Source organism: Pseudophryne corroboree, chromosome 3 (genome assembly GCF_028390025.1).
Source record: "Pseudophryne corroboree isolate aPseCor3 chromosome 3, aPseCor3.hap2, whole genome shotgun sequence".
Lineage (NCBI taxonomy): Eukaryota > Metazoa > Chordata > Amphibia > Anura > Myobatrachidae > Pseudophryne > Pseudophryne corroboree.
This window is the reverse complement of record NC_086446.1, coordinates 87,289,925-87,316,862: the sequence shown is the minus strand read 5'-3', so window position 1 is coordinate 87,316,862 and position 26,938 is coordinate 87,289,925. Positions and strand designations below refer to the sequence as shown.

Below are 26,938 nucleotides of genomic sequence, written 5' to 3'. Positions count from 1 at the left end.
TGGCCCGCTAATGATGGTGGACCGCTAATTTCAAGATATTTGGGGTTTGATAGCCCACCTTCCAGCAGAAACTTTGAGTCTCACTGAGCTCCCCCAAAAAATGAATACAAAGTCCATGATCTTTGATTCCTTGCACATACAGGATAGGCCTCTGGAAGCAAGGCCTCCTAGCTGGGTTCAAATCTAGGGTGGCACCAGAATGATGGGGGTTCCCTACATTATAGAAAATTTGACCCAGAGTTACTGCCGAGAGCTGGTGGTACCATCTGGAAGCTAAGAGCTTGCTCTTTCCAAAGACCCCTGCCCCAAGTCTGTAGGCTGCCTATGGGGTGCTAAAAGTGATCTACTGTAGCCAGTTCCAGCGGGTGCTCCATCACCAGACCGTCGGGTGGGGGTGGGACATGACATTTGACCCAGGTTAGTCACTGACCCTGGTTCCCCTGGGGCTGTCCCCAGTCCTCCAAGAGAAGCTAGGCTTTCTGTCAAATGGGGCAAATACACAGCTCACCATCAGAATAGATAGTCACACTTGGGTTGCTTGAATACAGATGTCCACATTGTAAGAACTAAAATGTTTGTGGGGTGAGAGGCAAAGCCATGTTTAGTCCCATTACTGTATTCATTTTGTGATTCTGGGGTGTTTTCTCATTTTAAATGAAGCATGTATGCTGCAATGTCTTATGAGTCTGAGGGAAGTATTTCTGCCTTTACTACAGTACCTCCCTTCACCACAGTGCATCGCAGTGACTGCTGTACTATACAGAGAACGTTGCAGTGACCACCATATAATACAAAGTACGTTACCACCATGTAATACAGAGAGCATCATAGTGACCAACATAGAATACAGAGAGCATCATAGTGACCAACATATAATACAGAGAGCATCATAGTGACCAACATATAATACAGAGAGCATCATAGTGACCAACATATAATACAGAGAGCATCATTGTGACCAACATATAATACAGAGAGCATCATTGTGACCAACATATAATACAGAGAGCATCATTGTGACCAACTTATAATACAGAGAGCATCATTGTGACCAACATATAATACAGAGATCATAGTGACCACCATGTAATACAAAGAGCATTAGTGACCACCGTATAATAGAGTTCAGTGACCACAACACTCAGTGTCCGTCACCAATTGGAGTTGGATGGTCATCAGTCACTTCTGGCCTCAGACCGCAGTTTTCACCTATAGCTGTTTATGCACCAGGTGGAAAACACACCTTATACTGGGAAGTGCAAGGCCCAGTGGAAGAAAGGGGGAGAGGAAAGCACATAAACAGATGGATACTCATCACAGCTAATCAAGGCTATTACAGCTAAACTACTTTGTGGTCTGCCATAGAGCCCTGTGAAGGAGATATAGAAAACACCCACTCACATAGCTCTCTAACACTGAACTAATTAGTCTGCCACCCAACAAGGTGTCTAACTAAAAACACTGAATGCTAACTCACAGTAGTCCTAGTGTGTAGACAATTACTTGACCTAACTCTGGGTGTACTGCACTAACACAGCCTTCTAATAAATGAGATTACTTAATATTAATGATGCTACCCAGTTGAGGACAAACAGCAACACATCAAAGGACAAGGATAGTAGAAGCCAGCACAACCTCTGTCTTTAGGCGAGATGGTGAAATAAATCACAGCCTCCTCTAAAGTACAGTTGAATGTCTATCACCCTTTGCCTATTCTTGGAAACTGGGTAAAAGTTCCCCATTGAGTTTATCTAAGGCTGGATGGCACCTAGGATAGTGAAAAGAGCCTGGAGCACCAGGAGTCTGCTCTATTTAGGAGAGCCTATTGGCCTAATTTGACAGGAACGAAGGACTTTATTTCAGCTGTAAAAATATGTGGAAGCTGGATAATGTCTCATGCCTATCAAGAGATTTCACGGACATGGGCCTAGCACCTAAAATTATTCTGCGCCTTGCGCCCAGCACCCACGCCTACAGTGTCAAGGTCCTAGCACATGAGGCAAGTGTGCACCACAGCCCTAGCTCCAAATTTAGTGTGCGCCATGGGACTGTACTGCCTTGTGGTCTAGGGCAGTGGTTCCCAACCTCTGCCCTCAAGTACCTCAAACAGTTCATGTTTTCCAGGTCTCCACAGGATTGCAAGTGAAATAATTTGCTCCACGTGTGGGCCTTTTATAATGCGTCAGTGAGTAATGAATACACCTGTTCAACTGCTAGCTGACCTGGAAAACATGTACTGTTGGGGGTACTTGAGGACCGAGGTTGGGAACCACTGGTCTAGGGGGTTATAGGCAGTTAGAGAGGTCCCAAGGGTGCCTACCTGGTCTAGAGAGAGAGGCTGCAGTGGGGAGCATTATATAACTCTTGCCTCCGTCTGCTGCTGGCCTCTCTGGTCCTCAGCTTGTATCTCGACTTGCACCACCAGCAGCTGTCCTCAATGCCTAGCTGCCACCACATAGTATTCTCCAGTTCGCGTAATATTCTTGATCTCGTCCTTTTCTGGCTTATTATGTATCTGTCAGATCTCTTCCTAATAGCAGCTGTTTATTGAAGCGTTGGGCTTGACTAACCCCTACACAATCATAGCTCACCATGGCTGGCCCGAAGTAGCTGTCTACTGGCTGTGCCTCCTATTTCAAACTGGGTATGCCATATTTTAAATAGGTGCTGATTGTCTGAGCTTGAATCCCTTTTGGATTCAATCTTGCCATTGCACTGGGAAAGACACAACTTGTGTGCCTATGATGATATTCTCTCACTTTAACATCAACAGGAGGGTTGACTAGGAGACGAACACGTCCATCTGCTGGGCTTCCCTGGCACTCTATGGTGACTCAGCCACACACACACTCAAAAACTCCCTTTGTTTCCTTTCTTCAGCAGTATTATGTTTATGAGTGAAAAGTAGCAGCTTAAAGTATTCCGCTTGAGATAGTAATAAGCACAAACATATGGAAATAGAAGATACTTGGCTAACTATTCCATTTTAATTTCTACCAGATGGACACCATGCAAGGAATACCTCAAAGGGACATCTCGTTTGGTCCCTAGATTGTAAATTAGAAGATAAGAACATTACACAAGGGTCTCCAGAAGAAAACTGTATTACCCTTAATATACATCCAGCACTTCACAGTGCAGATATATTATCTGATCCCTCTATTCTCGAGGAATGTTCTGGTAACTCACATATTGCTGCACATAGTAGAAATCATTGTGGTGATACAATAATTTCCTCTTCTGAATGTCGGAAATGTTTTACACATAAAATATCTCTTGTTGGACATAAAACACACACAGGTGAAAAATCATTTACATGTTCTGAATGTTAAAAATTTTATACACGTAAATCATATCTTGTTACACATCAAAGAGTTCATACAGGTGAGAAACCATTTCCATGTTCTGAGTGTGGGAAATGTTTTAAACAGATTTCAGCTTTTATTAGACATCAAAGAAGTCACACAGGTGAGAGACCATTTCCATGTTCTGAGTGTGGGAAATGTTTTACACAGAAAATAGATCTCGTTACACATCATAGAAGTCACACAGGTGAAAAACCATTTCCATGCTGTGAGTGTGGGAAATGTTTTACACGTCATTCAACTCTTGTTGTGCATCAGAGAAGTCACAGAGGTGAGAAACCATTTCCATGTTCTGAATGTGAAAAATGTTACACAACATAAATCATATCTTCTTAGACATCAAATAGTTCATACAGGTGAGAAACCATTTCCATGTTCTGAGTGTGGGAAATGTTTTAAACAGATATCCGCTCTTCTTATACATCAGAGGCGTCACACAGGTGAGAGACCATTTCCATGTCCTGAGTGTGGGAAATGTTTGCAAAACCAAAAAAACATGATGCTATTGCTGCTCTTTAAAATGAATTTGACATGGCAGAATTAAACAAGATAAAATGAGTGAGTGTTTGGTTGAGCACTAACATTGAAGGAATAAAATATACAAATCAATGATAATTTAAAACAGTAATATTTCAACATTATTGAGCATAGTAGATTCCTGGCTAATGCCAAATATATATCTCTCCACTGACCGATCCGGTTTGCTAGCTGTAAAGGTGTATTAAAGTGGCAGGTAGGTAAAATGTCAATAGCAGTGATGCATTAATATGAGGAGACTAATTACCAGTCAATTCTGGTATTAGTCAGGTTTTCATATTCTGAAGATGTTATATTCCTTAGATGTGCAGTCCTGTTTTCTGCGCTCCACTGGAATCCAGTTTATTGTGCAGTTCACTGACCAGAGAGTAGACAGAAGATCCAGTGCTTATGCAGTTGCTGTAACAGGAAAATGCCAATTGCCCAGTCCCATATTGCTGTTGACTGAACTGTATAATATGCTGCCAGCACACCCACATGGAGATGCAGGTGAACCCCAATCTGACCGATTTTGCTTTTAAATGAAGTTTATCAACATTTTACTCCTTTTTATGTGGTTAGTCATCAATTAAATATTCAGTTCCATTTGGTTACTGTGGCCACTGTGAAGGGGTGGAATCTATTAGGCATCAAGTGAACACTCCTTTCTTGATGTTGTGTTGGAAGAAGGAAAATTGGGCAGGTGTTACAAGCTGCGAATGCAGCTTGCATTCTGTTTATGTTTTTATGTTGTGAGTCTGTTGTATTTCTGTTAGCATTCCAGGTTTTCTTATGTACTTGTTTGGGGTACTGTTGCGGGCCGCCTTTGATGAGTTTGTGTAATGACATCCTGTTTCCTGTATGTATGGCCTGTGCAGTCTCACCTGTCAGATAATTAGGCCATTACCTTGTGTCTGGTTTTCCAGCCATCCTGATTGGTGTTTGCTCCCTATTACCCAGCTTGCCCTTCACCTGAGGCCGGTTATAGCTTCAAGTTCCCGTTTGTACCTGGTCCCTGTTCCTTGGTGGAATCTAGAATCTGTGCAGTTAGTGCTGTCTGTTCCAGTTGCCAAGCCTGCTATCACTGCACCCAGTGTAATCCTGCTCTGAAACCAGTCTGTGTCTCTGGATCTCTGCCTGCCTTCAGGGGTTCTGTTCCAGTTCCAAATTCCGGGCTTCTTCAGAATCTACATCAGACAGTTTAAGCTAAGTCCTGGGATTTGCATTGGTTATTTTCAGAGTTTGAGTTACCTCTTGTATTTGATTATTTATATCATCCTGTGCATTGTTGCATTTATTATCCATTGATATTTAGTTGCTTATATCATCCTGTGCATTGTTGCATTTACATACCGTCTGTTTGATTATTATACCACCCTATGCATTGTTGCATTTTATATACATTTAGTGTTTATTATTATTTTACCCTTTGCATTGTTGCACTCACGTGCAATCTGGTATTATCTCCGTCTGTGCATTTAGCAGCGTTACTAAGGTTGTGTCCAGAGAACATCTCACTGTACTGCATTTACTCTTGCCCAGCCTCCAATAGTCACCTTGTCCTTACATAAGACCTAGGGGCATCTGAGTACGGGGAGGACCTAATTCACCCTGGAAAGGCGGATGCTAAAGGTGAAGCCTAGCATCGCAGGAGGCTAAAAGACTGCTGGGCAAGGGTAATTGCCTGAGCATCACCAAGTACCACCTGGTAACCCTCTTAACTGAGTAGTCCACATAACACTATGCATAATGGTCTGAGTGACTTTAAAGGGCAATATTGTCGTGGCTAGATGACTGGGTCAGAGCATCTCCAAAACTGCCATGCTTCAATGCTGTTTCTGGTATGCAGTGGTTATCTACCATAATTGGTCCAAGGAAGGACAACCGGTAACAGAGTCATTGCCACCCAAGGCTCATTTATGTGCATGGGTAGCAAAGGCTAACTCTTCTGGTCCAATCCCACAGAAGAGTAATGTAGCACACATTCCTGAAAAAGAATTCTGGTTATGATATACAACACACAACTTGTTGCGTATGTGCTTGTGTAGCTGCAGACCGGTCAAAGAGCCCATGCTGACCCCTGTACACCACCTAAGTGCCTCCAATGGGCACTTGAGTATTCGAAGTAGACCATGCTGTCGCGGTGTCCTCTTTATGGTTGAAGGATTGGTGGTGCTCCAGAAGTGAATAGTCGCCTAACTTCTTCTGCAGTTGACAAAGTCCAGTAAATTGGTCCGGATGAAATACGCGTTTCGCTGCAGGCACTGCAGCTTTATCAACCTTTGATAAAGCTGCAGTGCCTGCAGCGAAACGCGTCAGGATGCTATCCGGGTCTTTATCTATGCTGGTTTTACTGCCATATTTCATCCGGACCAATTTACAGGACTTTGTCAACTGCAGAAGAAGTTAAGTGACTATTCACTTCTGGAGCACCACCAATCCTTCAACCATAAAGAGGACACCGCAACAGCATCAGGATCCCAAACCTAGCTGGTTTGGAGTAACAACATCAAAGACTCTTAAGGGACTACACCTCTAGCGGTTCTGGGTGAGGTTATTTGGTGAGACTGTGCCGTCAGTCTGCTCTGCAGTCCAGTATATTAAATAGGAACGGAACGCTCAGTTACAAGCAGTCACAGCAATTTACCCATTTTTTTTGTTGTTTTTATTGTTATGAATTATTGAAATTGTGCTTACAGTTTTAATGAGGCCTAATTTTATATCTTAAATGTGAATTATTTATCACTCAGTCCTTCTCATTATACATTTACTCATTAACACACTAGCGCTGCTATCTTTCTGTTGTGTTTTTTCTGTAATTATGGTTTGGGTTTGATTACCCCTAACGGCATAGCAGCAGCATTAGAGACACAGCACCTAACAGCGCCCGATCATCCATCTCTTGGTAAATTCATCTTTCTAGAGAACATACTAACTCTGAAATAGGGCCTTGGTGGGAATTGTGCCAGCAACACCAGTGTAGTAAAGCGACCATTCTTAACCACTGTGTCACCTTGCATAGTAAAAGTTGTTATTGTAAATGATGAAAACACAAATATACAGAGTGTACTCAAAGCAGTGGCATAGCCGGAGTGAAGGCTCCCCTAACATAAAACGTGTCCCCAGTGGCGCTTTTGGGAGGACAGGAACTTAACCATCTCCTCCCTTGTTCATCACGAGCAACTGCAAAAGTTGCCCTGAGCTACCATGCAGGCAGGAGAGAGGGAGGAGGCAATCTGAGCCAGAGGAGGGGCTACACACCATGGGGTACATTTCTGACTATGTACCATGGTAGATAGAAGGGGGAAGAGTAGCTGTGGGGTAATCCCTGCCTAGCCTGTAAAATATGGGAAAGGGGGGGGGGGGGGGAGTCACTACATTGTCTGTGTGACACAGTAATTGTCGTGTGTGTGTGTGTGTGTGTGTGTGTGTGTGTGTGTGTGTGTGTGTGTGTATGTATGCAGATCTGTATCTGACCCTATGTGTGAGCACATGCTGTGAGTGTGACTGGAAGTGTGTGGCCTGCTGTGAGTGGTTTATCTAGGGCCAGATATTAGAGGATGGAAGTAGATACAGTATCAGAAGGTACCTCCAAGGGGTTGCTTGGCCAAGTCTAAATGTCCTTGGAGAGGGGGTTTTCGGGAGGAAGGGAATCTTATTTCCTTTCTGCACCTCCATGATCAGGAAGTCCTGAACTATATTAGGATTCATTGCATTGTCCTCCCAGAAAATGATGGCACACAATATGCCACAAACATGGTCTAAATGCATATAAATCTTTGTATCTTCCTTTTATGTAAAACCTGGACTTCCAAGTAGGATGGACAGATTACCCTTATAACTTGTGGAGAATAGGATGGGTGAGCAATATTGATGCTTTGGTCAGTGCATTGAATAAATGGCCTTTCACATTCCACAAGACAACTGAGAAATTCCCCGTATTAACTGCATATTCCGTGGCACTTCTTTTGGTCCAACACTGTTAGACGGGTTATTTTGTATTTCTCCATGGCAATTTAGAATATCGTGCAAAAGTTCATTTATTTCAGTAATTCAACTTTAATAGGTGAAACTAATATATTATATAGACTCATTACATGCAAAGTGAGATTTTTCAAGCCTTCATTTGTTATAATTTTGATGATTGTGGTTTACAGCTTAAGAAACCCCCATACCAAAATCTCAGAAGATTAGAATATTACATAAAATCAATAAAAAAGGATTTTCAATGCAAAAAATGTCAGCCCTCTGAATAGTATAATCATGCATATGTACTCAGTACTTGGTTTGGGACCCTTTTGCATGAATTACTGCCTCAATGCGGTGTGGCATGGATTCTATCAGCCTGTGGCACTGCTGAAGTGTTATGGAAGACCAGGATGCTTCAATAGCGGCCTTCAGCTTCTGCATTGTTCGGTCTCATGTTTCTCCTGTTTCTCTTGGCAATGCCCCATAGATTCTCTATGGGGTTCAGGTCAGACGAGTTTGCTGGCCAATCCAGCACAGTAATCCCATGGTCATTGAACCAGTTTTTGGTACTTTTGGCAGTGTGGGCAAACCGGAAAAAGAAATGTACATGTACATGTGATTTCTTAGTTTTTTTTTGCTTTAATAAATTCGCAAAAATCTAAAAAAAAATAATTTATTCCATTTTGGAATAAGGCTGTAACATAAGATGTGGAAAAGTGAAGTGCTATGAATACTTTCCGGATGCACTGTAATAAAAGACTAATGCTGCTCCTCACCTCTATGGGGTAATTCAAGTGTTATGCGAGCCGGCAGCTGCTAGTTGGCGTCTGACCAAGCCAGTCAATTGTTGCTCCATTTAGGCAAGCATATCGGCTGCTGACGACATTTATTTTATGAGCCAGATTATCCTGGGTTCAATATTTATGCTGTCAGGAAAGAATGCAGTAAATAAAAACACACATTACCACCTAATTATAGTAATGTCAGTACACTAGTTCCGCTGACAGATGGAATCCTTAACCGACAGTACCTATTTTCCCAGGTGGTCTCCCATCCAAGTACTGGCCAAGCCCAACATTGCAAAGCTCCCAAGATCAGACAAGATTGTGCATATTTTATGAGGAATAACTGTAGGTGGGTGGTTCCACTGTGTTCAGTGGTATAGTACGAGTATATGGTAATGTGTGGTGCTGAAGGATTGCGTCCATGCACCACACTCTCCTGAACTGCTCAATGTTGAAGTTAGATTATAAGTATATAATCTCCAACTGAGATGCAGGCAATATCCAAGATATATATCCAAAACATGTAAAAGAAGGAATTGTGCTCACAAAGATATATCATATATATTAAATAGGTGTGCTTGCAAATTAAGGTAAAATACTAATATATATTATAACCACAAATAGGGATTTAGGCAATAGTAAAACACATATCATAAGAATTTGATAAATACAATTTACTAAGAGTTATGCTGTGGACCGGTCCGTGCACAGACCAGGCGCTGACTAGACGCGCGTTGCGTTCAAAGTTGGCTTGATCGACTTCCAGTGGGTGGCTCATCTAAGATAGCCATGTTTTAATTGAGATCCGCTCAACTAGGCTCCATCCACGGCCATCCACCTGTTTCTGACTATTGCTGGTACATGAAACCTGCAGAATTCACCTCCTAATATTGGAAGGATCATATTGATATCACTTTCAGCCAGGTGGATAGGTTGCAAGCCCCGTTCCCCGGAGTCTGGCTCATGATCGAGCCACCACGTGGAGGTTTGCCTACTCAGCGTATGGCTGCTTCACCTCAACCCCGCTGGCTGCCTTGTCTATCTGGCCTCCAACTTAAGTGGTGTCCCGGCTGCCATGCAGAGAATCGCCCGGTCGGAGTGACCTGCCTGAAGTGGTTGCCTACGTGGTGCAGTGCCTTCCCCTGCGGACCGGGCTGACCCCACTGTGGCTCTCTTCCACTCCAAGTACACGGGGACGGAGATTTTGGAGTGATGCTGGTCAGTGGGAGCGGCAGTGGCTGGCCCTCTTACCCTCCTCAGATACCGGGACAGGCAGACTGGTGATCGCTGTAGGAGAAACGCTACCTGTGGCCCGGGATGACCCCACTGCGACTCCCCTCCATTCCAGGTGAGCAGGGACGAAGATATCAGAGTGACGCAGGTTAGTGGGAGCGGCGGTGGCTGGCCCTCTTACTCTCCTCAATTACCGCAACGGGTAGACTGGAGATTGCTTAGGGGAAACGCTGCCTGAGGAGAGATGCTCCACTTCTGCCCCTTCTTGTTTGGGGATACTGGACTGAGATCCTGTGCCTCCTGCAGATCATCAGCGATGACCACCACTCAGTGGATCTCTGGAGATTCCTGCTGTTACTGCTCTGCACAGCGGCAAGCGTTGGTGCTCTGTTTGGTGCCTAGTCCCTTGTTAACAGCCCGGATACACAGCACATCGCTTCACCCTGAGGATCGTCCGGGCGAAGATACCTCCTTATAGTGTTTTGCCTGCATCCTGGCTCCTGGATGAGGTTCTCCCCAAAAGGTGGTCGAGGCGGATCCTGGTGGCTGCGAGTGGTTGGGCGGACCATTGATCCTCTTCATTACTAATTTTGTTTGTTCCTTTCACACTAATCTTCCCTTACTCATACACTCTCACTTGTACCTAACTTGATCCCACCCCTCCTATTGTGTGTCTCATCTTTGCTAACCCTCAGCTTTAATCACTTTTTGTCCCCTTCTTGGTCCATCTCCCCTCCTTCCCCATCTTACTTGCTCTTTCCTCTTTTTACTTCAGTAATTTGGCCTGGGACTAGGACTGAAGGTCCATACACATAGTGGATCACCTCCCTCTTATCTAGATGTCCCCCAACTGGCTAGCCAGGTTATGCTGCAAGAACTTCTGTACTTATTCTCCTGGCTAATACTCACTGTTACATTATAAAAGACTATGGATTTGTTGTGTATGCAGAGATCAGTTGGAAGACCCTCGTCCCACATTGATATTAGCCTCTCACTATTGTCATAAAGCTATTTTAGATGATGCCTGCGCTTTAGCTTGGGATCGGGGCGGAAAATCTTTATACCTATAGGGTTGTCACCCCCCCATTTACGCTACCCCAGATTTGCTGGATATTTTATGCTGTGGGAACTTCAGCATTCACTGGTCTGGCTAGTACACATAGGGGGTCATTCTGAGTTGATCGCAGCTGTGCAAAACTTAGCACAGCTACTATCATCTTTCCTGACATGCGGGGGGACGCCCAGCACAGGGCTAGTCCGCCCCGCATGTCAGTCCTGCCCCCCCTCGCAGAAGTGCAAAGGTATCGCACAGCGGCGATGCCTTTGCACTTCAGGAGCAGCTCCCGGCCAGCGCAGCTTTAGGGAGCTGGCCGGGAGCTACTCCTCGCTTCCCGGCCTGCAGCGGCTGCGTATGATGTCACGCAGCCACTGCGACACGCCCCCCATTCGGTCCAGCCACGCCTGCATTGGCCGGACTGCGCCTACGAAATGACGGCTAAACGCCGCTGTATCGCCCCCCCCCCCCCCCCCCCCGCCCATCGATTGCCTCTGCCTGTCAATCAGGCAGAGGCGATCGCTCTCCTGCTACGGCATTCGGCCGTCCCGCAGGCGCCGTAGTGTATTCGCAGCAGGGACCCGTTCGCTCTGCTGCGTTAAAATGCAGCGAGCGAACGGGTCAGAATGACCCCCATAGTCCCATCATAATAAACTCTGGCTTTGTGGTGCCTCTAGGGATGGGCTTGAGGATTCTTATCCCATAGTAATGTAAACCTTTCACTACTATTAGTAATAAACACGCTAGGGTAGAGTTATTTTACAAGCTCTAACATTTGCTGTCTTCAAATGTGATTTAACACTGCCATCTAGTGGTGTTGTTATTCAAGCCAACAATGTAATATTTTTTTTTCCTTTCTTTTTTCCCCCCCCTTCCTTAATTGTTTGATTTTCAAAGTTATGGCTTAGCCTCATTTTTTCTTCTGAATACTGGATTTCATTTTGACAGTGGCTCTAATATACTTTTACTCATCACCTACCTGAGCTTATTTATATTTAACTGCATATTGTATGTAAACCTACACCAGTTTATCACACATTCAGATACATTATAAATTTGCAGTCTGATTATTTTCAGTGCCCTTTTTTTGATGTGAATATTTACTGAACTTATCATATGTTGTGATATAGTCATAACTCTGTTCCCTTAAAACATATTGTGTTTGCTATATGTTGCTGTGGGAAACTCAAACCGATTAGAGATGTAAATATAAGAATACATGTCTCCCCCCTCATTCACAGTATGTGACGGGGTGTCACTCACAGAGTGAGCTGTTACACCCCACACTCAATTTTTGTTTTGTCCTTTTACTTTTTGAAACCATGTGATTTGTATACTCCTCTCTAAGAACGGATGGGAACTTTTTTGCAAATGTAACTTACATTTTCTTAAGTTCACTGGTGAATCTTTCCCACCTCTTATCAGGCTAGCTAACTTATAGTGGTTGTCCATTTCTTCTGCAAGTCTTTTTTTTTTTCCACTCGTTTTCTCTACCACAATACTAGTAGATGGACAAGTTTCTAACCCCATCTACAAATACTCACCCTTCTACGCTATCCACTATTTATAAAAGGTACGAAACAAACACAATAAACAGGGGAATGTTTCTCCTCCAGTGACTCAAATGACTATTGTCAATACTGTTGAACCCCAATAAATCAAGATGATTCCTCAATACACTTGTCCCAAACAGCAAAAAAGAGATTTTGTCGGTCTTGATGCTGCCTATGGACAAAAAAATTAGATGAATTCCAGGCCTCAATTCAACCTACGATTAGGGAAGTGGCCTCTAATACCTCTAGAATTGCTGACCTGAAACAGCGAGTGAGTGACGTTGAAGACACTGTCCAAACCATCCAGTCTTCTTCAGATTCCTCAGTAGCTACGATCCAGGAACTCCAAGATAAACTTGATGAGTTGGAGAACCAGAGTCGTAGAAATAATTTACGTTTTATCGGGATACCAGAACAAATTAAACCAGCTGAGTGATTACTTTTACATCTAAACTAATGCCAGCCTTGAACATATCTGATAATGTGGAGTTCCCTCAAATTGAGAGGACTCACAGAGTTGGGGCGGAAAGGGAGGACATAAAATCCCGTCCTAGACCTGTAATTGCACAATATTTGTATTTTAGAACCAATGGGGGGGATTCAAATGTTTGTAAAGTCGGTTGGGTGTCTGTTTTTTCCTGTCTATTAGATAAGAAAAAAACAGAAACCCAACTGACTTTTCAAACAATTGAATATCCCCCAAAGAATTGATTCTGAGAGCATACAAAAAACTGGATTACTTCACTATTGATGGTACAAGAATTCTAATCTTTCAGGACTTTTTGGCAGCAGTAACACAGAAACACAGATCTTTTTCTACAGCCTGCAAATTCCTTGTTGACACTCATAAGAGATTTGCGCTCCTGTACCCTGCCAAATTATGAGTTACGGATAATGGTCGAACACTCATTTTTGAAGGTCCTGTGGCAGCGCAGAAACACTGTCTCCCATATCACCAGGGACACCAACAATGCCTACACCTCATTCCCCTAATCATTGAGGTTTTTAGTACTTTTATTTTTTATTTTACCTTTTTCTCTCGATACTAGATTGTCCACCCCTTCTATGAAAGTAACTGTATTGTGGTGAAGAATGAGAAGGGAGAGACTTCCCCAGAAATAAGTAAAGGTTTTACTTATAACTTTAGTGATACTTTGACATTTGTAACATGTTTAAGAAGTGCCTAGCCGATCATGATCTCCCACTCAGGATCAGCTATAATTATTTGGTTGAAAAATGTTTAATAAAAGAGATTAAAGCTTTACTGCCTTTTTTCTATTAATGTCTTATCTATATTGCTTTGATTACATGTACAATTGGAGCTGATGTTCTGTCCAGGTGGCGGTTCCTCACTCACTGGGATAGGGAATGCTTCTGCTCTTCTAGGCATAAACTTCTTCAAATTTTTGATCTCAGGACTGGTATAGGTTAATGGTGAGCTGTCATGTCAATTTACCTTTCTTTTCGCATGCAGAATCTGTTAAGTTCGTGTCATGGAATACAGGAGGTCTTAACTCTCCTATAAAACGTCAGAAACTTCTTACTTATTTAAATCGGCTGAAATCTGACATTATGTTTGTACAAGAGACACATTGGAAAAATGGAGATGGCTCAACCATTAGGGCATCCTGGCTTGGAGACTGCATCTCAGCTTCGTATATAACTAAGTCCAGAGGAGTAGCTATTCTTTTCACGAAATGTCTCTATTACACTATTCTCAATACTGTCACAGACCCTGAAGGAAAATATATCTTGCTAGATATTACAATTAGAGATACCCCATACACCATCCCTAATATTTATTTATTCTTTATAAATTCTTTATTTTCAGTATTTGTCACAGAACAAAAAGAATCATGGTAAAACACATACAGTATGTTGATACAAAAATATCTTTAGAGAGTACCTGAAAGCAACACAGACATTAACATACATATTTCTGTGAACAGTAAAAACTTAAGCCTCAACAATAAAGAGCAGTAGACTCATACGGTGAAAGGCATCAAATGATTTATTGTTCCAAAAGAAAAAAGAGAGTAGTAGAAGACAACAGAATGAGAAAGGATAGGGAAAAAGGAAAAAAAGGGTAGAGTAAAAGAAAGAAGGGTATTCATCCGGCAGAACAAACATTCTAGAATTTTTCAAAACGTCTAACCGACTAAGAAAGGTTAATATTAAGGGGCTAGTTGTTTCAACAGTGTTCATTTCCAAAACTATGTCTCGCTACGACTAACCGAGTTGGGGAGAGGACACAGGTACCAAGGCCTTATAGGAGGGAGATAGCTTGAACTCCATCCAGCAAAGCCAAATAGCTATGTATGTTCCATGCTTCTCTGGAGTAGAATAGTATATATCGTCCATAGCCATATAGAAGTTCATACATTGGCACCAATCCCATAAGGTAGGCAGAGAGGGGGAGCACCAGCGAACTGGTACCACAGCTCTGGCTACATTATTGATATGTCTCAGTAAAGAACTTTTATAGTTTGAAATAGGTATGTCTGAGTGGGATAGCAACCAGAAGCCTGAAGGAACAGGAATGCCCATGATCTCCGCAACCAACCTTTTTATACCATCCCAAAAGGGAAGGATCCTGGGGCAGTCCCACCAGATATGGATCAAAGACCCCTGCTTCTCATTACATCGAGGAGACACACCAGGGCAGAACTTATGAACAATAGTTGGGCATCGGTACAATCTAGAGAGAAGTTTATATTGGGTCTCCACTACATCCATACTAGATGCGCACGCACTTATTGCTTGGTAAGTTTTATTCCAATTTATCTCAATTCCTTTAAGTGAAAAGTCTCTATCCCATTTATCTTGATAAGTCAGACTAGAGGTTAACATTGCTGGCAAGAGAATTTGATAAATAAGATAGATAGTGTGGGTGGGAGGGTGCAATTGCATACAAAGTTTTTCGAACATAGTTGGTGTTGTGTTCCAACCTTTAAATTTCATCAGCGAAGAAATAAAGTGACGTGCCTGAATATAAATCCAGTAGTCCGACTTAGTAAGATCTGTTTCATTTAATAAACACTCAAATGATTTGAGGGAGCCCCCTGAGAAAAAGTTACCTATCCTGGTAATACCTGCTAATTTCCAGGGTGCAGAGGCCCTGTCTGAGGTGCCTGGGGTGAAAGCGGGGTTATGCACAATGGGGGTCAACAGAGACACTGGTATGGAAATGTTCAATTTATTCTGTAACCTCCACATCAATAAAGCAGGACCCACCGTCAGCAGCTGTCTACCACCCTACCACCCTGAGACTTACGTCTAAAGTGAGTTTGGTGTTTGAACCTGGGTGTCCCACTTCCCCCCCCCCCCCCCCCCCACACACAAAATCATGTAACATATGATGTAACATAGAAAGAAACACGGCAGGAGAGAGAATGGAACTGTTTGAAACAAATAGAGAACTCTAGGAAGTATATTCAATTTAATAACATTAATATGCCCCAGCCATGAAATTTTCTGTGGGAGCCAGTGAGAGAGGTCCTTCTTTATCTTCTGAATCATAGGGACAAAGTTTAAAGCAAATAATGTATCCAGTTTGTTTGGGATTTGGACCCCTGGATATTGTAAGTGTGTTGAGCTATATTTAAAAGGAAACGAAGTGGCAAGAGATTCAACTGTCTCATCCGAGGCGGTGACATTTAAGGCCACAGACTTAGCATAATTAATTTTAAAATTAGAAAAGGTATTAAATCAGGTTAATTCCCCCATCAAGCGGGTTAGTGATGGCTGTGAGAAGGTCATCTGCAAAGAGATTCGGTTTATATTCCTGCGTCCCCATTTCCCCCCCCCCCCCCCCCCGCCGGAAATATCTGGGTTGGCCCTAATTGCTCTCACCAAAGTCTCCATACAAAGCACGAAAATCAGTGGCGAGAGAGGGCAACCCTGTCTGGTGCCATTGGAAATAAGTATAATTTTAGATAAGATGCCATTGATTTTCACCTGTGCAGACGGAGCTCTATATAGAGCAAGTATTCTATGGAAGTAGGTGTCCCCCAGACCCAGTCTCTACAGAACCCCCTCCATAAAGTCCCAGTCAATCCTGTCAAACACTTTTTCTGCATCGGTTGACAGAAGAATCATAGGAATATTATTGGTGGTCACATGGGAGATCAGATCTATTACTTTAACTGTGTTGTCTCTAGCCTTACGTCCTGGGACAAAACCCACCTGATCAGAATGGATGATGGAAGGGAGTAGTTGTTTTAGATGACTAGCCACTAATTTGGCATATAGCTTAATGTCCACGTTGAGCAAGGATATAGGCCTGTAACTAGTCGCCAAACATGAGTCTTTCCCCTCTTTGGGGATTACGACAATGTGTGCAGCGAGGGATTGGGTCAAAAACTGAGTCTGGGGTGACACCATGTTACAGGCTCGTAGTAACAAAGGGTGTAGCTTGTCCTTAAAGGATTTATAGTAGGTTATCAGGAAGCCATCAGGTCCTGGTCTTTTCCCGTTAGGGGATGACTTTATGACATCTTTTAGTTCCTCTTCCGTAAATGGGGAATCTAAGGCCTGTGTCACCGCCTCAGGAAGAGATGGAAACTTCATGGTTTCTAAAAATTTCACGCATGTCAATCTAATCGAGTCTGAGTGGGACTGGATGAGATTATACAACTTTGAATAGTAGTCATGGAAAATGGTGGCAATCTTCTCATCCATTGCACGGACAAGACCCGAAGCATCTTTCATTTTCTGAATATACGTCAGAGACCTCTGTGCACGGAGGGCCCTTGCCAGCATCTTCCCAGGTTTATTGGCCCATCAGAAATAAGTATGTCTACATCGCCTAAATGCCCTCTTAGCTCCCTCATTAAGCAGAGAATTCAAAGAAGCCCTGGAAGCCCTGGTACAAAGACATCTGAGTCCCCAGCGCTTTTGTGTACTAGCTCCAATGCTTTCATTTTAGACAAAAGGGCCTCCCTGCACGCCATTTTCTGTTTCTTGAGATAGGTTCCCAACTGGATGCAATGCCCCCTAATAACACACTTGTGAGCTTCCCAAATTGACATCGGGGAAACATCATCAGTCACATTGCAGGCAACATAATTATCTATAAATCCCAGAAGTTGGGCTATACAGTGAGGATCCATAAGAAGTTGTTCGTTTAGCCTCCAATGACACTGCCGAGGCTCCACCAAATCAACTCGTAGAATCAGGGTAATGGGAGTATGGTCTGATCCTGTGATCTGACCAATCGTATGCTTCTAGCACTGCATTCAAGCAAGAATGACCCACACAAAAATAATTTATACGCGAGTACATATTGTGTGGAGGGGGAAGTAAAATGTGTAATCCCTCTCTGCGGGATGCAATAACATCCAAGAGTCCACTAGTTGGAATTCGTCTAAGATTTTCCTAAATCGGCTTGCCTCCTTAAATGAGGATCACATGGAAGTATCCAGGAGTGGTTCCAAGGTCCAATTAAAATCACCCCTATCTACCAACTTCCCTTCAATGTGAGATTCTATGGATTCTAAGGCCATGCGTAAAAATCGGGTCTGACCTTGGTTGGGCACATACAAGTTGACAAAGATATACCGCTGCGAAGCAATAGTTGCCTTTACCAGCAGGCCTCTGCCATCACCAATTGGGACCTCTTGTATGTCAGACAGTTGCAGATGTTTGGAAAACAAGATAGCGACCCCCCTGGCCTTGGCACCAGTGAAATTATAAAAACAACAACTTTTGTATAATACCAGGAAATCAGACGTGTGGCAGAACCCTTTTTGAAGTATGTCTCTTGTAGAAACGCTATGTCTATGTTATCCATATGTACAAGAGCGGTTCTAGGCACGGGCAAGCAGGCGCCTGCCACCCACCCACACCACACATCCTGAACCCCGTTCCCCAGCTGCAGCAGGCGGCGTGGGCTGTGTGGACGCCCGCTGCAACCGCCTCCATCGTCAGACACTAGATGTCATCATTGACCTCTAGTGTCTGTGCGGTGCTGCTATGGGAGAGACATCATGACATCTCTCAAATAGAGAGGAGCGGGCGGAGCAGCAGCAGAGATGGAGCAGCAGCGGTCGAGAAGCAGCAGGAGGGCTGGAGAGTTTGTCAGCGGCGCTACCAGGGGGCACAGCTACTCCAGGCACAATTACAGGGGGCACAGCCAGGGCCGGTGCTAGGGTGTTCGGCGCCCCCCTGCAAACTATAAATTTGCGCCCTCCCATATTCAACAAAGGGTCAGCGCGCACCTATGGTGCGCACCGGGAAAAGGGATGTGGTCTCACAAGTAAGGGTCATGGCCACACAATAGTACCCCCATTTAAAATTACGCCACACAGTAGCACAATCGTATTCATCTTATACTGTACGTAATGTCCCACCCGTAGTAGTAGCGTCCTTATATGTAATGCACCCCAGTAGTAGTAGCATCCTTTTACATAATGCACCCACAGTAGTAGCGTCTTTATACGTAGTGCACCCCCAGTAGTAGAAGCGTCCTTACACGTAATGCCCCCCCCAGTAGTAGTAGCAGCGTCCTAATACGTAGTGCACCCCCAGAGGCCGAAGCACCCTTATAAGTAATTCCCCCCTAGTAGTAGTAGTAGCGTCCTTATACGTAATGCCTCCCAGTAGTAGTAGCGTCCTTATACGTAATGTCCCCCAGTAATAGTAGCATCCTTATATGTAATCCCCCCAGTAGTAGCGTCCTTATATATAGTGCACCCCCAGTAGCGTCCTTATACATAATGCCCCCCCAGTAGTAGTAGTGTCCTTATACGTAATGCCCCCCCAGTAGTAGTAGTGTCCTTATACGTAATGCCCCCCTAGTAGTAATAGCGTCCTTATACGTAATGCCCCCCCAGAAGTAGTAGTGTCCTTATACGTAATGCCCCCCTAGTAGTAGTAGCGTCCTTATACGTAATGCCCCCCCGTAGTAGTAGCGTCCTTATACGTTATGCCCCCAAGTAGTAGTAGCGTCCTTATACGTAATGCCCCCCAAGTAGTAGTAGCGTCCTTATACGTAATGCCCCCCCAGTAGTAGTAGCGTCCTTATACGTAATGCCCCCCCAGTAGTAGTAGCGTCCTTATACGTAATGCCCACCAGTATTAGTAGCTTCTTTATACGTAATGCCCCCCAGCAGTAGTAGCGTACTTACATGTAATGGCCCTCCAGTAGTAGCAGCGTCCTTACATGTAATGGCCCTCCAGTAGTAGCAGCGTCCTTACGTGTAATGGCCCCCCAGTAGTAGTAGCGCCCTTATATGTAATGCCCCCTCCCCAGTAGTAGCGTCCTTATACGTAATGCCCCCCCAGTAGTAGTAGTGTACTTACATGTAATGCCCCCCAGTAGTAGTAGCGTACTTACATGTAATGCCCCCCCAGTAGTAGCGTCATTATACGTAATGCCCCCCCCTGTAGTAGTAGCGTCCTTACATGTAATGCCCCCCCCAGTAGTAGTAGCGCCCTTACATGTAATGGCCCCCCCCAGTAGTAGTAGCGTCCTTACATGTAATGGCCCCCCAGTAGTAGTAGCGTCCTTAAATGTAATGGCCCCCCTGTAGTAGCGTCCATAATGCGTGCACACACAGACATACCTCACACACACACACACCATATATACATATACACACACACACACACACACACACACACACACACACACATTTCTCTCTCACCCTCCACTTACCTAAGTCTGGCTGTACCTCTCTCTACAGCAGCCTGGCCGTTTTGCTCCGCCCCTTCCATCCCATTTAGTTCCGCCTCTTCTGTCCCACATAGCTCCGCCCCCTCTTCTGATCCTACACAGCCGCTGTCACAGGGGATTGGGGGGGGGGGGGCTTTTCATGCTGCCAACGCTGCTACCTGTCATACCGTGACAGGCACAGCAGCTGGCAGCAGCAGCAGAGGGGACAGGACAGCGCAGCAGGGAAGAGATGCAGAGCAGTGGGAGCGCCTCTCCGTCCCAGCGCCTCCCTGCACTGCATCCCTTCGCTGAGTGGGTAGCGCCGGGCCTGGGCACAGCTACAGGGGACACAACTACTGGGGGCAAATCTACAGGGGGCACAGCTACTCCGGGCACAACTACTCCGGGCATAACTACAGGGGGCACAGCTACAGGGTGCACAACTACTGGGGGAACCGCTACAGGGGGCACAACTGCTGGGGGCAAATCTACAAGGGGCACAGCTACAATGGTGCACAGCTACAGGGGGCATAACCACAGGGGTCATAACTGTGGCCCCTTCCCTATGAAGCCACGCCCCTATTTTTGGACATGCGCCTTAGGCGCGCACTATGTTTGACCTGGGAGGGCCGCCAAAATGAACTTTCGCCCTGGGCGCCACAAGGTCTAGAACCGGCCCTGCATATGTAACGTATGTAGCAAACGTGAACGTTTTTCAGGGATGTTAGGGCCCTTAACATTGTTAAACATTAACCTTAACTTAACCATAGGAAAAATGATCGACTTGCGTGAGACATGCAGAAGATACCGCATTCATCCGCCAGGATGAAAGAGGGGAGGGCAAGAAGACTAAAAGAGATGAAGAAGAGCAAGAAGGAATAGGTGGAGAAGATAGAGAGGAGACAGAGATACGTCTACCGTAAAAATATTGCTTCAAAAATAATAACAGTGAAACATCTGAAAGTGGTCTCAGAGTCAGGTAGTGGGGGCTCTAAGACCAAGTATCCTCTGTTAGAGATGCTATGAAGGTCTCACTTGGACCCATAGTCAACCTATACATAACAGAGAAAGGGGGGTTTGTTGGGGGTAACGGTGATATGTGACTGTTCACATATCACCTTTGTTCACTATGTTCCCTATAATTTCTAGGGACCATATAGGAAAAGGAAGAAGCAGTATAATAACAAACACATCTGTAATCAACATTGAAATATATTGTGAGTGAGGTAAATGACCTTATAATGGACATAACAGAACGAACGTCAATCAAGAAAACATGTGAAATAATTATAATTAGAAACAGAGAAGGATGGGAGAGGAGGAGGGTTAAAAATCATCCTGTCCAACATGTATGTATACATGCTAATGAATGTATACATGCTGTCCAACATGTATATATACATGCTAATGAAACATATACAATAATAAAGGGACAGCTAGCCTCCCAACTCACATAGTCCAAGACCTTTCAGTAAGTGCAAAGATAACACCTTCGACTAAGTCGACTGGAAAGAAGGAGTCACTGATCACTTAAAAAGGCTAAACAATATATAATGTAAGGATACAGACTGTGGCAGGTACACTTCAAGGAACGGCAGTATCCTCTGCAGCCTGGGAGCTACGTCTTCTTCTGGAGGTACGGGAGGATTGCCATATACCCGTCATGCATGACTTGAATACTGAGAGGATACCCCAATGAAATTTTAAGTTCTTCTTACGGATTTTCTCAGTAAGCGGACAAAGTGAAAGCCTCTGTTGCAATGTGTGACAGGAAAAATCTTGAAATATCAGGATGGAGTTGCCATTAAAGTCGATTTCTTTGGCTCCGTGTGCTCATTGGATAATTTTCTCCTTAACTGTAAAATAATGGAGACGGCAAATAATGTCCCTGGGTCGATCCGTAGGGAGTCCTTTCAAACCTTTCAATCCGTAGGGAGTCCTTTCAAACTCCAGTCAAACAGAATCTCCTCATTAAGGTCCGACTCTAACAGCTCATTAAAGATTTTCGTAAGGATGTTTACTATACCCTCTTGTGGGACATCCTCTGGGACTCCTCGTATTCTCAGATTATTACGAAGCCCCCTGTTGTCCACTTCATCTAGTCGCATCTGCATATCAAGTAGTAGACGAGATTGACGGTTGATCACTGCATCAACGTCATTTAGTTTGGAGTCTAACTGCTCATTATGATTTTCAATCACAGCCACCCGGTTACCTACATGAGTTAGATCTGACTGAATAGAGTCCAGGTGGATCTTGACCACCTCCTGTATTCTCAGGTCCAGGGATTGCAGGGCTGGTAGGAAGGGAGCGGAGGTGATTTAAGATATCAGTAGTCTCTGTGTCCGACTTGAGCATGCTTTTGTGAGGAAGGAGAGTGGGTCTCCAGAGTACAAGAACCCTCTGAGCCTTCAGAAGCCATGGCCGGAGGTGTTAGGGCCGTGTGGGCGTTGTCAGCGGAGGACAGAGCTCCGAAGAGATTATGAAAGGCAGCAGATGATTTGGACTTGACTTGGGTAGCCGCAGGTGTTTTATTTCCGTGTCTCTTCGTCATAAGGCCACCAAAGGAAAATACTTCACATATGTTCAAGAAAAAAAATCAAAATTGACATGTGAAGAGAGAGGTGTCACACATCACTTTCCCCCCATTACGTGCACATATTCATGATCTAGCAGGCATCTTGTGTTGCGTCACATTCGTGATGCAATTGTAAGTCATTTACACACTTGGAATTAAAGAACCACATAAATGATGGATGCGGGTGGAAACAGTAGTGCTGAGAGTACAATAGATCAAATAAGCTGTATTGCTGGTGTATTACCTCCGAATGATCACAAGATGGAGCTCTCATAGATACAGTAATATTATAGTAAAAAGCTGTGAGAACCTTTTCAATGAAAGTTAGGCAAAAACTGTATATAAGTCCATGTGTTGAAGAGAGGGAAATGTCAGTAAAGTTAGTTCAATCAGTGAAACCACTCAGCCAGCAAAAGTGGGTGAAGCAGACTATGCCATTGACGCACTATACAGCACTTGGGAGGCATAGTAAGGTGTATCCTTGGTTTACCCCTTAATAGACAGCTGCACCCCCTCCTCACATTCTTAAGGGATAAAGTTTGTGCGCCAGGGAGCTGGCTCCCCCTTCAGTAATAATGGTGGCGGTGGGTGCGACTCCTCTCCTTATTAGAGCTCTGGCAGTAGCGCTGGTCCCGGCCACACTCCTCTGGCTGTTAGGGAATCTACGGCCTCCCGCGATCAGCACTCTGTTAAGGGGAGTCCGGCGCCTGGGACCCCCGTGATCCTGTGTAGTCCTGCAGCAGCCCAGGCCTGCAAACTCCAGTGCCCAATTTCTGGCAGCGTCACAGGCCGCAAATCGCGGGAGGGAACAGGTCACCCCCCATATCCTCGAGAGGTAGCAGACAGCAGCGGGAACCCTCAGGGAGCATTGGAGACAATTTTAAGTCCCCGGAGAAGGGTCGGTCAGGGTCAAATCATAGAGTCCAGGGAGAGCTACCATCCTTAATATTTATGCCTCCAATACTAACTTGTCTGTATTTTTCATTGGTTTGACCCAACTGTTGCCCCAACATGACACTTACCACCTCATCCTAAGGGGAGATTTTAACACTGTTAAAGACTCCATCTTAGACACACCCTCTACCCCCACAAGTTTGTCTTCTCGACCATGGTCCACCCTAAACAATTTTAAGGTGCACAACCTGCTGACAGATGTATGGAGATTATTTCACCCCTCTGACAAGTCATTCACTTTTCATTCCGGGGTCCACGTTTTCTCGGATACACTACTTTCTGGTAGACTATAGCTTGGTTCATGTACTGTCTTCAGCCAATATAAAGAGACATCGTGATCTCACATCACTTACCTATCGAAATCTCTCTTAGACCATCATTTGTGGGGCCCTTACATTGCGCCTGGAAGTTCCCGTCTTATTTGTTTAAATCTGATGACTTTAAGCAATACCTTAAAAGGAATTGGATTGATTATGTTGACAACAATATTGAACATTGGGACGACCCAATACTATTTTGGGAAGCCTCAAAGACTGTGATGCGTGGTCATAGTATCTCTTACGTGGCTAAACGCAATAAATTAAAGAAAGACCAATATAACTCCCTTCACAACGATGCAAAGCATTGTTTCTCAGAATTTGTGACCAACTCTACTGAGAATTTCACGAATCACACTAGAGCCAAACAATTGTTAGAAGACTTTCTCCTGTCCCAGGCCCAGCTGCGACTTGACTTGACTACACCAAAAATTGTTACTATAGGTGTGGCAGTAGGATGGGCCGATTACTAGCAAAGACATATCATCGCAGACATAATATAGTGTCAGTGAAGACAAGTGAGGGACGTTCTCCCCTTACAAAAACTAATGACATATCCGAAGCCTTTCATAGATATTATTCTGATTTATATTCGGCCCCTCCTTTAGACACGGGTTTGATGGATACTTTACTTAATGATGTGAATTTGCCTTGTTTATCTCGAGAACAGAGCAAATTCTTGGATTTTGATATAACGGAACAAGAAATTAATGTAGCCATCTCATCTTTACATGCAAAAAAATTATATATCAAGTATATAATGAACAGGCGCTGAAATGAGTAGTTCCTCCAAGCTGCTGTAAGTAGGAGGTAGTAAATCTCCTTAATGAAAGTCACAAAAAAATAAAAATTACAGCGCTTATACAACTGATGCTAATAATGTATAAATTTAATAATTCAACATACTGATTTACAAACATATAAATAAAATTGATGATAAAATGTGAAATTGCTCATAGACCAATTCGTGGACATACACTAAGCCCCTCAAAAATAACCTTAATAAGGCAAAGGTCCATATGTTAGTATTCGGACACAAAGTCTAATTTAGACCAAGACTAATGTAGTTTGTTACCCAACATGTGTTCCAATGCAGGGATCCGGATTCAGGTCCTTCGTTATGGAATGGATTCTGGTTCACAGTCTGTTATGAGGACGCTGTATTGTCCTGCACACTGTGTTCCACTTTAAATGAATCCTGGGAAGTTCATTCCTTGTTGGACCAAATGGAATCGGGATCCTGGTTCACTTATAGCATAAAGATGGGTCGTCCTGGATTTGGAGCCAGTGGGGGTTGTCTTAAGTGACGTCCAATGGTCTGGAGCAATGTTTCCTTACGCGTTTCGCCGCTCCAGGCAGCTTTGTCAAAGGGTCACCCATGCTATAAGTGAACCAGGATCCCGATTCCATACTTACATATGGACCTTTGCCTTATTAAGGTTATTTTTGAGGGGCTTAGTGTATGTCCACGAATTGGTCTATGAGCAATTTCACATTTTATCATCAATTTTATTTATATGTTTGTAAATCAGTATGTTGAATTATTAAATTTATACATTATTAGCATCAGTTGTATAAGCGCTGTAATTTTTATTTTTTTGTGAATCTCATCTTTACATGCTTGTAAATCTCCGGGCCCGGATGGGTTTGCAGGTGAATATGTTAAGAGCTTACAAATAGATATTAATCCTACATTCGTGGAATTATACCGCACTACACATAAAAAACGGTTGATATATCCCACGTTTAGCTCTGCCATTTACTACACTTATCCCTAAACCAGGGCGTGACCATACTAGTTTAGACTCTTATCGACCTGTTACCCTTCTGAATGCAGACTTTAAAATTTTGTCTAAAATTATGGTTACCGGATTGCAGACTTTTTTTTCCCCTCTATTGTGTCGGAGCATCAATTTGGCTTTGTTAGTGAGCGCCACTCTGTTAAGGGTATTCGCACGGCAATTGCATCTGTAGTTGCTGTTAATCAAAAGCCGACATCCCCTTATATGCTTTTAAGCTTAAATGCTCATAAAGCTTTTGACACAGTTTCCTGGTCATTTTTGTTTCGAACTTTATCCTCCCGTGCATTTGGTCCAGATTTTATTGAATTAATGATATTTTTATACCTCCCTGACTACTTCTCTCTTAATAAATGGTACTAGGAGTGACCCTATACTAATGTCCCGAGGAACTCATCAGGGGTGTCCCCTTTTACCCTTATTATTCAATCTTTCTCTTGATCCAGTACTTTGTGCCATAGACACATGGACCATCTTACAGGGAATCAAAATTGTCAACCTTGAAATAAAGATTACAGTTTTTGCGGACGACGTTCTCATATATTTGTCCAACCCCAAGACTTCTCTGGAACCCCTTTTGACCCTGTTGAACACCTGAGGATCAGTTTCTGGATTTCTCATAAACTCCAATAAATCTCGAGCTTTTTATCTGTAACAAGGTTTTATTAGACTGAAATGAGCATCTCATTTACCCCTTAGTTGGGCAAGAGGACACATTACATATTTGGGAATTACTCTCCCCAAAAAGATCGATAATTTATATAAGTATAATATCACCCATATTGTGACCAAATTAAAGACTGATCTAGGGAGTCATCTCCCGCTGTCTTACCTTGGTAGGGCAAACCTGTTGTGTATGGTATATTTTCCTGAAATTCTATACCCACTCCAGGTTCTCCTGATACTTTTATCTCGACGGGATGTGTCTGTAATAACTGAGTTATTCTGAAATTTCATTTGGAATAACAAGCGGGCAAGAATTAGCATGCTTAAATTAAGCCAACCCAAATGGAATGGGGGAATTAGTTTCCCGGATATACTGATGTATCATTATGCTGCTGTATTACGATACTTGAAAGATTGGCTGACGGCACACCATACCTATGCTAACACCCTGTTAGAACAGAACTTTTTACCTGAGATCTCTTTGGTGTCCTTTCT

The 26,938-nt window shown here is 43.8% G+C and overlaps 1 protein-coding gene across 1 annotated transcript in view; it reads right to left on the bottom strand.

Annotated features, from left to right (window-relative positions):
• LOC135057195 (uncharacterized) overlaps nt 1–26,938 on the bottom strand; it is a 166,218-nt gene that overhangs the window by 68,243 nt on the left and 71,037 nt on the right. The window contains exons 10-11 of the mRNA XM_063963091.1: nt 22,078–22,425; nt 16,661–17,049 (exon numbers count right to left, since the gene is read on the bottom strand). Coding sequence (XP_063819161.1) covers nt 16,661–17,049; nt 22,078–22,425 — 737 coding nt within the window. The remainder of the gene's footprint in view (nt 1–16,660; nt 17,050–22,077; nt 22,426–26,938) is intronic.